The sequence below is a fragment of the Mizuhopecten yessoensis genome, unplaced genomic scaffold (assembly GCF_002113885.1).
Source record: "Mizuhopecten yessoensis strain PY_sf001 unplaced genomic scaffold, ASM211388v2 scaffold245, whole genome shotgun sequence".
Classification (NCBI taxonomy): domain Eukaryota; kingdom Metazoa; phylum Mollusca; class Bivalvia; order Pectinida; family Pectinidae; genus Mizuhopecten; species Mizuhopecten yessoensis.
In genome coordinates this window covers 982897-993464 of record NW_018403450.1, presented here as the reverse complement: position 1 = coordinate 993464, position 10568 = coordinate 982897, and the positions used below count along the sequence as shown (strand labels likewise).

The 10568-nt window shown below is 35.4% G+C and overlaps 1 protein-coding gene across 3 annotated transcripts in view; it reads left to right on the top strand.

The window, feature by feature from the left end:
- LOC110445370 (cytochrome P450 4A24-like) overlaps nucleotides 1-8225 on the top strand; it is an 11445-nt gene extending 3220 nt beyond the window's left edge. For all 3 annotated transcript variants that reach the window (XM_021489953.1, XM_021489961.1, XM_021489947.1), the window contains exons 4-13: nucleotides 1497-1624; nucleotides 1962-2086; nucleotides 2371-2433; nucleotides 3296-3419; nucleotides 4433-4565; nucleotides 4842-4965; nucleotides 5421-5616; nucleotides 6210-6286; nucleotides 6601-6666; nucleotides 6991-8225. In XM_021489953.1, the coding sequence (XP_021345628.1) occupies nucleotides 1497-1624; nucleotides 1962-2086; nucleotides 2371-2433; nucleotides 3296-3419; nucleotides 4433-4565; nucleotides 4842-4965; nucleotides 5421-5616; nucleotides 6210-6286; nucleotides 6601-6666; nucleotides 6991-7090 (1136 nt within the window). In that variant the 3' untranslated portion in view covers nucleotides 7091-8225. The remainder of the gene's footprint in view (nucleotides 1-1496; nucleotides 1625-1961; nucleotides 2087-2370; nucleotides 2434-3295; nucleotides 3420-4432; nucleotides 4566-4841; nucleotides 4966-5420; nucleotides 5617-6209; nucleotides 6287-6600; nucleotides 6667-6990) is intronic.
- The last annotated feature ends 2343 nt before the right edge of the window (nucleotides 8226-10568 follow it).

The following is a 10568-nucleotide window of genomic DNA, read 5'->3' as shown; positions in this document are numbered from 1 at the left end:
AAAGGGAAAATTAACCAATATTTCAAAAATCTTCTCCTCCAGACTCAGAGGTACTACAGTGATTTTCTCAACGTGGAAAGAAATATCATCAGGGGCTTTACTTAAATTGTAAATTTCAGGACCCCCGAGCTATCCGTTCTCCCTTGGAGAGGGGGTAAAGTTTACCATAGCTTATATAGGGAAATAACACTTTGGGGTATATTGTGACAACTTTCCGTAGGAAATTATTTTTACTTGGTGAGAATTATTCTTGGAGGGAGATGGTTTTAAATTGTAAAATTGAGATTCCTACCCCGACCCCTGGGGCCAGGGCGGGGCCCGAAAGGGAAAATTAACCAATATTTCAAAAATCTTCTTCTCACAGACTCAGAGGTTCTACAGTGATTTTCTGTACGTGGTATGAGAGATCATCAGGGGCTTAACTTAAATTGTGAATTTCAGGACCCCCGAGCTATTCGTTCTCCCTTGGGGAGGGGGTAAAGTTTACTATAGTTTATATAGGGAAATAACACTTTGGGGTATATTGTGACAACTTTCTGTAGGAAATATTATTTTTACTTGGTGAGAATTATCGTTGATGAAGATGGTTTTAAATTGTAAAATTGAGATTCCTACCCCGACCCCTGGGGCCAGGGCGGGGCCCGAAAGGGAAAATTAACCAATATTTCAAAAATCTTCTTCTACAGACTCAGAGGTACTACAGTGATTTTCTGTACGTGGTAAGAAAGATCATCAGGGGCTTTACTTAAATTGTAAATTTCAGGACCCCCGAGCTATCCGTTCTCCCTTGGGGAGGGGGTAAAGTTTACTATAGTTTATATAGGGAAATAACACTTTTGGGTATATTTTGACAACTTTCTGTAGGAAATTATTTTTACTTGGTGAGAATTATCCTTGGAGGTAGATGGTTTCAAATTGTAAAATTGAGATTCCTACCCCGACCCCTGGGGCCAGGGCGGGGCCCCAAAGGGAAAATTAATCAATATTTCAAAAATCTTCTTCTCCAGACTCAGAGGTACTACAGTGATTTTCTCTACGTGGAAAGAAAGATCATCAGGGGCTTTATTTAAATTGTAAATTTCAGGACCCCCGAGCTATCCGTTCTCCCTTGGGGAGGGGGTAAAGTTTAATATAGTTTATATAGGGAAATAACACTTTTCGGTATATATTTTATCCATTTTCAGCAGAAAATTACTCAAACTTAATCAGAATCATCTTGGGTGAATGAGAGTATTACTTTGTAAAATTGGGATTCCTGCCCCATCCCCAGGGGCTAGGGCGGGGCCCCAAAGGGAACATTTACCAATATTTTCAAATTCTTATCCATTGATGACATGACAAGTATTGTATTTCACTTAGTTAACATGCTGATTTCCACATCACATCTAAACAATAAACTAAAGCTACCAGTACCTATGATATAACTCAGGTGACCGCTAAGGCCCTTGGGCCTCTTGTATAAAAATATATTGGTATATTTATCCGCTCCGTGATAGGTGATGGTTTACTTATCAGTGACGGTAAGAAGTGGGAGAGAAACAGACGCTTGTTAACACCAGCATTCCACTTTGACGTACTCAAGCCCTATGTACAAATCTATAACAGCGTTTTCAGCATCTTCCTGGTGAGTTATTGCCGTCGAAGGCGAAACAATTTTTCTTGTGTTTTCGTGATGTGAACTCTTACATAATTTTCTTTTCTTTTGGTTGACGGATCTTCTCAAGTTTTCGCAGTATTTGACTGATCCAACTTCGATTTTACAGGTTTCTAAAATGTATACAGCACACACTGATCGATACAAATATAGCAGGATACAGAAGTCACCTTAGTCAGGCAATATAGAAAAGGGCCACTAAGCTGTTACACGCACTTTAGTGATCATTGAGAATATTAATGATAGCAGATACATTGGAAATACCATATATTGAGCCAATCCCTTTACACATTGTACATTTCAAAAGGATAAGTTGGAGAAGGCGACCTCTGGCGGTAAAAGCGTGGAGATATATGAGTCGGTAGGGCTGGCTACTCTCGATACCATGTTGCGTTGCTCAGTGTCATACGATGCGAAAGTCCAGGAACAAGGGTAAGTTATTCAGTATATGATGTTTTTATTCGCGAAATGATTTCTTGGATTTGTCCTGGGGTTGTGTGATGGATACACCAGTTTGATCAGAAAACGCTCATTGTGAACATCTGGATCACTTCCGTCGTATATTTTGGCCCATTGCTGACTTACTTCAACTGCGTTTTCCTCAATGATTATTTGGCTATTACTGTGATGGAGTCAACATTTGTCTCAAATATTGTGTTCATAGACCCAACAATCCTCGGTGAAATATATTTACGCCAAAATTATTTAAATTGCAGTTCAAACCATCCATACGTAGACGCAGTACGAAGACTGAGCTACATATCCCAGGAGAGACTTCTGTGAGTAAAGCATTAGCAGACACCCACCATCAGCCACTTGTCGAGGTTTGACGCATTCTAATAGTAAATCTGTCTCTAAAAATAATAAAGCAGGGACCATTCATTATAATGTCAAGTTATTATTAAGTTGAAATCTCTTGGTCAGTATGCTCGAAGATGAAATTGAGATAACGGTTAAAATTGTGGTATTTAAGGGACGAGCAATTATATCAGATATGACATTGATAAGAATATTGTTTAATACGTAATACAAATTATTACTCATTAGTTAAGATTTATGCGTAACTTCAGATAATACAGAATATCAGATTTTTGTGTTCAAGTGTGTGTGAAAGGTATTGAACTGTTACCACAGTTCGTAATAATATTCATCAGTTTGATATCAATAATAAATGACTGGTCCATGTTCAACACAAGCAGAGAAAACCCATTTTGTGAGCTTTCGAACACGCCTGTTCCCTTTGAAAAGCAAACAGTGCAAATGACCGTTTTTTCGTCTCAAAAACCGCTGGAAACAACCCAATAAGCCCAAAGCTCAGCTGTCAGAAAGTATCGAGATTTGGTCCTGATACACGTTTTCGATAGCTCTTAAACAAGTCTTCAAAAGGTGTTAATGTTCAAAATAAAATAAAACATATCGTTACAACAGTTGTTTTGAACACAAACAGTAGTATTGAATATATACTGTTCCCGTTCCATATAAAATACTATCGTCTCGACTTATCACAATAACTTAGAAAATCTTCAATGCATGAATTGATACCAAGTGGAATACAATTTTATAAAAATAGTCTTAATTAAGTTGAATTTGTTTACAAGTTAACAGATTTAAACGTGGATTACTATTGTTTCTACTATACAGGCGCCCTTGGCTGACCCCAGACTTTCTGTTCTACCTGTCACCAATCGGAAGGGAGTTTTCCAAACATGCAAAATACGTACACGATTTCGACGAAAAGGTCATACGGGAAAGAAGAAAATCGTTGGTAGGTTGAAACATTTTCTAGTAAGTTTTGTTTCGTTTTCTTTTCCTTTTTTGTTTTTGATAGCACACTCGCAATTTACCAAGTCGGCCTGGGTTTGATTCCCTGACTGGCCATGAAAAGGTACAGGGTCAATGTACTTAGATAATTTCTGAGAACTCGGGTTTCCCTGTAACTTAGACTCCTGTAGTTGTCCAACCGGCCAACGAGATTGATCAATATAAACGATAAAACATTGTTTGCTAATTGTTCTATATTTGACTAAGCTTACTATGTGAAATTTACTCTGCATGTCCTGGTATCTGGCGCTATAATTAAGGTGGAAAAGGAGTATGATTTGATCCCACTCTTAAGTTCGAATATCGTTTTATCAATCAAAGTCGAACGGTAACAGAATACCAAGTCAGCACATTACACTTTTGTAACGATTTAAACTCCACACTTTAGGAAGCACTCCGGTTGCTTCGTAACCAAATATAATAAAATCAATTTGCTGAAATGGTCGTGTTAATTATTTGATTGATATTGGATAATTTATAGAAACTCACTTCCTATAAACCGTTATGGTTATATAATATTTCACTTCAACAAAGATTCTACGAATATGTTGTGGTGTAAAAAGGGATATTCTTACTAAGACAAAATATTCGCAAAAGTACGAACAAGACTAAAGTATGACTACTAAAGGAAATTGTCTACTTTTAATAAAATTGAGTTGAAAGCTCCACTACCCTAAATAATAAATATAATTGAAGAAATATAGACTAAACTTATTAAGGATTGCTTTTCATGATACATATAAAAAAAACTGAAGATTTAATCTATCTTTCAAATGGTATGAAAAATAAAAATATAAATAAATTATAATTTTATTTTTTTCTCAAAAAGCCTGTATCATCATATATGAGTACATTTCAAGCGACTATTCGCAATTGCATTAGAACGATTACACGTTTGAGTGTTTGTGTGCATATGTAATGCAATACATTCGTATATGTTTTGTGGTCTGCTTGTAGGCAGATAACCCATCTGTTCTCGAAAAGCGTCACCTGGACTTTCTGGATATCCTGCTGACCGCCCGTGACGAACAGGGCACTGGGCTGACTGACCGTGAGGTCAGGGATGAGGTCGACACTTTCCTCTTCGAAGGTATGTTGCACGAGTATCATTATTATTATTAAATAAAACATCGTACATCCCCCACGACTTTCCCCGGTCATATTTCCCATAATCGGTTCCCCTCTAGACAAATTACAAAGAAGCACCACATCGGAGAAACGAGAAGTAAACGAGAACTGAAGTAAATGACAACAATGGCGCAGAAACCTGATCATCTCAACAGATTTGTTGTTTTATTTCGCCATCATGAAAACTTATTAATTTCGCAAATCTTCTATCGTTATATATACATTAATCTATTTACAGGCCACGACACCACTGCTTCATCAATTGGTTGGGCGATCTACGCATTGGCAAAATATCCAGAGGAACAACAAAAAGTGTATGAAGAAGTGAAAAGAGTTTTGGGAGGCAGAGAAAATGTAGAATGGTACGTTAATAAAACACACAGAGGAAATAGTCTTTAGTTTGTGGTATGGCAGATTCTGATATTTTTCTCAAAACCTCTAACTCATGATATTCAACGGAACACGGCTATTTTTCTCTTCAATGCAATGTATTGAGACACCAAATTAACAGTGAAAGTCAGTATTTACCAGGTATTTCTATCTTCCTTGACCACCACACTCACCTAAGTAAAACTGTTAAGAAAAACAGAACGGAGGAACTGTGAAATACCAAGTCACCTCCATTAACGTGTTGAACTTTACAACATGTGTAATATTTTGATGATCTGGAAGGGTTATAGTTCCCTGGTGCACATGTGAAACTGATATGTTTCTGCAACATTTGTTTTAAAAATGTGATATATTAGAAAATCGCTATACAATAATTAAAAAAAAATGGTCGACTTGTCGTTAACGCATGGTTTTATAATTCATAAAGGTCTGATATCCAGGAGTTTACCCGGTTGTCCCTGTTTATAAAGGAAACAATGCGAATGTACTCGCCCGTTCCTGCTATTGCTAGAGTGACCACACGTGAAATGGAACTTGAGGGCGTGGTAATTCCGGTCAATACGGAGGTCACCATCATGATACAAGTCCTCCATCACAACGAGGAGATCTGGAACAAACCAGAAGTATTAACTACAAAATAGGCGTAATAACGATTGGTAAACAATGCAGATAGGAGATTCCTGCCTGTACTGTTCACCATTAGTTCACTCATTAGTTTTCTATATTTGATAACCTTTCCTTCAAATTTGTACCGTTTTGCAATAATCGACAACTATATATTAAATTGATATAATCGTCATTTGTGCATCATAATGTTACAACTGTGTATATTATTCGGAAAATAGTATATACAATGCATTTGGTTTAATTGACAATACGATTGTTTATATGATTTTTTCCAATGATTTACCGTGGACAATGACAACAAAACGTTAATTCGACAAAAAAGACAATTTGGATAATGAAATAAAATTTCGACGGTTTGATTAAGGTAATATGCCAGTGACAGAATTCACCCATGGAATTTGTTCCAAGTTCTTGATATGTTACAAGGATGAAAACATAACTTTAATTGCTTACCCTTAATGCTCAGTCCTGGTAAGGCAAGAAGTAATTGATAAAACGTCAAATGTTGTTCAGGACCAGATCTATGTACGCATTGCTTAAATATGAACATGGACCTGGTTCAGTGATATTAATCCCCTTGTATTGATAGGAGTTCAGGACTGACCGCTTCGCTGAAGAATCCAAAAGGGATCCATATAGCTATGTGCCATTTTCAGCAGGACCAAGGTAGGCGTTTTGGTGACTAATACTAATTTGTTAATCATTATTATTCAGTAGGATTAACACAACGAATTACTCTGATGAGAGCCCACTTCGCACAAGTTTTGTTTCTGCTGATGTGTTCTTCAATGGAATTATGTTTAACTAAGCATCATTATTTACAAAAACAATTCTTTCTACACAAAATGCTCTCTCAGAATGCCTTTTCAGAAAAAGTTATCTCTGTAGTACCAATAAACTTATCTAGAACTGTTCTTAGAATCGATTCAAAGATACATACACGAAACAACATGTTAATATATACATCTTATTCAAAACAGAAATTGTATCGGTCAGCATTTCGCCTTGAATGAACAGAAAGTGGCGCTTGCAAGATTAGTTCAACGGTGAGTGACTTTCGTACATGGTTTATAGATTAAATCAAAATATTATTCTGATACAGAAGTAACAGATGATAAAATAATCAACGTTATTCTTACTTTAAAAAGTGCATTTTTCAAAATTGTCCTTTCATTTGATTTACAGAACATCAAACTCACGGTGATCGATTGTGACTTAAGTTAATTACATTGGTTCATTCTCAATTGTCAGTAATACGTGTAGATAAAACTCGTACGTCTTTGAGAATTGCCTCAATCAAATCAATATATGTCTACTTATCATCGCTAGTTGGACATTCCAAATGCAAATCTCGTTTATCTTTTTTTCAGATTCCGGATATTACCTGATCCCAACAATGTTGCAGTACCAACGAACGCAGTGGTGACGCGTTCTAAAAACGGAATCTATATTAAACTGGAAAAACGATAATCTAACAAAATGTCTTTGAAAAATAGAAAATGAGAAAACAGTGGTGAATCAAACCCTGACATAGGACACTATGTAGACCATTTCGAAGGTATATCAAACAACTGTCTCAACTCCGATATGTAAAACACTGTCTTTTTCCCCTTTTATCATCGGTATTTATTTACTTTTTTTTGTAGTTACAATATGTATATCTTAGTAAGGAAAATAATATTAACAGTTAAATAACCTGTGTTTAATGTGCCACACTTGTAATTTTCAAGGTTTTACAGGTTGTACAGAGTTATTGTTTCCTCTTCCGGGAAGAGATACATGTATATATCTCGCAATATATACGTAACAAAGGATCACTATTTGTGTGTTTATTAAGGCTTTCATTACCTTATTACCTATCAGTTTTCATCCGTATGTAATATGAGTACCAAGTGAGCAAAGGTAAATTTAACGTAAAGCGCTATCGTTGAACATGTCTTCGTCAAGGCGACTTTCTCGTGCCTGTAAATGACAAATGAAAACAGTACAGTGCTTATAAAGACCAGGTTTTCGCAATTTTTGATAGAAAAATGAAATCTACTAAATAAAATTCAGCATTAAGTTCATAATATGAAGCCTTAAAAGAGCGTAGCTTTTTTTGATCTTTGATATTTACTGATTCAGAATACTGCTTTCAGAATGCGATAAGATAAACTTCATTTAAAGTCAACAAGTCGAGGAATAACAATAAAACACAAGCTCTAATGAGATTAACGACATAACAATAGGGGAGACTTGGCAAGTTCGCTTTTTTATTATTATTATTAAAGTTCGTTCTAGGAAGTATGGCAGCACGACCGTCTTTGAACATAATTTAACTTTTCCTGAAGATCGGATGGCCGAACGAGCCCCGCCATGGGGTATACGTAAGTTCGGACAGGCATTCGGGTAAATTCGACCCCCATTGGAATCGGCTTAATTATGACTTCATAATGCATGCAACATTAGATTTTACCGACAATTTTACGACGTTTTATTTGTAAACTACATGGGCCGACCTTGCCACGGTATTATTGGCCGAACCTGTTCAGGCCCAAATTGATATTTCAATAAATTCTTATCGTACAGCAATATGGTAGTAAGCTGTCAGTGTGTGTTTCGCATAACTAGAAGCGAGATCATGATTTTCTTTCTACCCTCTCAAAAGTGATTTTCTCCTGTTAAGTAATTTTACATTAGAGTTTTCCTCAACATTTTTTCGTTCAATGCCCAGCTAACTTAACTGCTAACATCCTTAAAGATGTAAATATTAGCTCAAAAACAAAAAATATCAGGGGTGACCGAACTTGCCCCAGTTTACCGTTTGTAGATTTTTGTATCATTGACAATTGGTAAAAATGTATCACAATTTATGTTTAACATCAATGACGCCATTTTCTACCAGTCAAAGCTTAAATAGATATTTGTTCTTGTGCGTAACGTATATGATGGGTCGGTCGGCGCAGTGGAAAGCGCGCTCACCAAGGTGGCCGGATTCCATCCCGGTCACTTGCCCAAATCACGAGGGTTTTCACCGGATACTCCAGCTTCCTCCCACATTAAGAATTAAATCCTCTGCGTGCTTCCGTCAGGTCACAAAAAGGATGATTGAGATCAGTTTTGGGAAAAACATGTTTGGTAATTGCTATAGAAAAAGTGCATACTACATATTTGACAATTAGTTTAAGTAAATGTATAGAGATGTTAGTTAAAATCTAAAATTAAAAAAAAGAAAACATTGTTATACTTTAATGTAACTGAGATCGTCGTTATATCGATATGTAGTCTCAATCACGACTCCATCCAGCAACACCGTATTGAATATCAAAATTTGTAACTGTCACCGAGGTTTGACAGGTAATGATTCCAAATAGAATTTAACAGTTTCTGTCTGTAACTAGTTATAAATCGGCACGCGTTGTGAAACAGTAATACGTTGCTGAAAAAGGGGCGTTGCACTTGACCTGGGTTGGTTGTCTGGAAAATTAATGTTAATTTCGTCATAAATGCATTTTACATTGCTTCTTTTATGAGTGGTGATGCATATATAAAGACAATATTTCGTTCATATTCTCAACAAATGGAAATCAAAAGCTGATACAATTTTAAATGATATCTTTTTTGAAGATATCTCCCAACAGAAATATCAACAGAACCGGGTTGATGACAAAAATGATCTTCAGAAAATATCCGCATTTTTACTTTTTGTGCCTGTGGAAAGAAACTGATATAGATAAAAAAAAGTGTTGAAGCAACGACAAAGAGATAAATGCAACGAACATCAGTTCCAGAATTTTCCGGAAATAACCGATGAAGGCTGGTGGATTGTGACGTGTTTGTGACGTCATAGTATGATAATCTCTGAACGAAGTTCCATGCCTGATAGTATCACATTTAATGTGATAGACTTTTTCACTCAGAATGTATATTATTTTTTATCTAAATAAACAAGTAATTACACATGAAGATTGTTTTCACTATATGAAGATATTCAGGCATGGGTTGAAACACAATTGTCTTTGCTTCAAGGATACACTTCCTGTTTCCCCACTGGACGTCTACTTCCGGACGAAAAAAAAAAAGGCAAAGTGTAGAAAGGGGAAGCAACTCTGTTTACCCACGCATGTGTTACCATTAAAGAGCTTCGCTCGGGCGCCTTCGAGCTACGTGTATGATTATAAGACGAGTAATCCATCTGTTTAAGAAGGGTCACTGGTATGAAAGACTACATAAGAAGCATAGTAGATATGAATGCCATCTAAATTTGGTAGCGTTATATAGTTAGAATCCATGGACATGCATAACCGTTTCCATTTTTGTCATAACGAACTTCATATACGCATATGGCATATAGGTTTTCATTTGGGTATAAAAAGTAATAAAGATATGACTTGCAAATTTAATTTATCTCTGAGATAAGGGTACTCGATACCACTTAAACCAGAACAATACCCGCGATACATTATATACATTGACACATTATGTAAATTGATACCTAAGATACATTGATACATAATATACATTGATACATAACATATATTGAAACATAATATACCTTGATACATTATATACATTGATTGATACATTATATACATTGATACAGTATATACATTGATTCATTGTATACATTGATACATTATAGACATTGATACATAATATGTATTGATACATTGTATACATGGATACATAATATCCATTGATAAACTATATATATTGATACATTATTTACATGGATACATTACATACACTGACACATTATATACATTGATACATTATATACATTGATACATTATATACATTTATACATTATATCAATAATACATTATATAAATTGATATATGGATACATTATATCAATGATACATTATATACATTGATACATTTTATACATTGATACATTTTATACATTGATACATTATATACATTGATACATTATATCAATAATACATTATATAAATTGATATATGGAT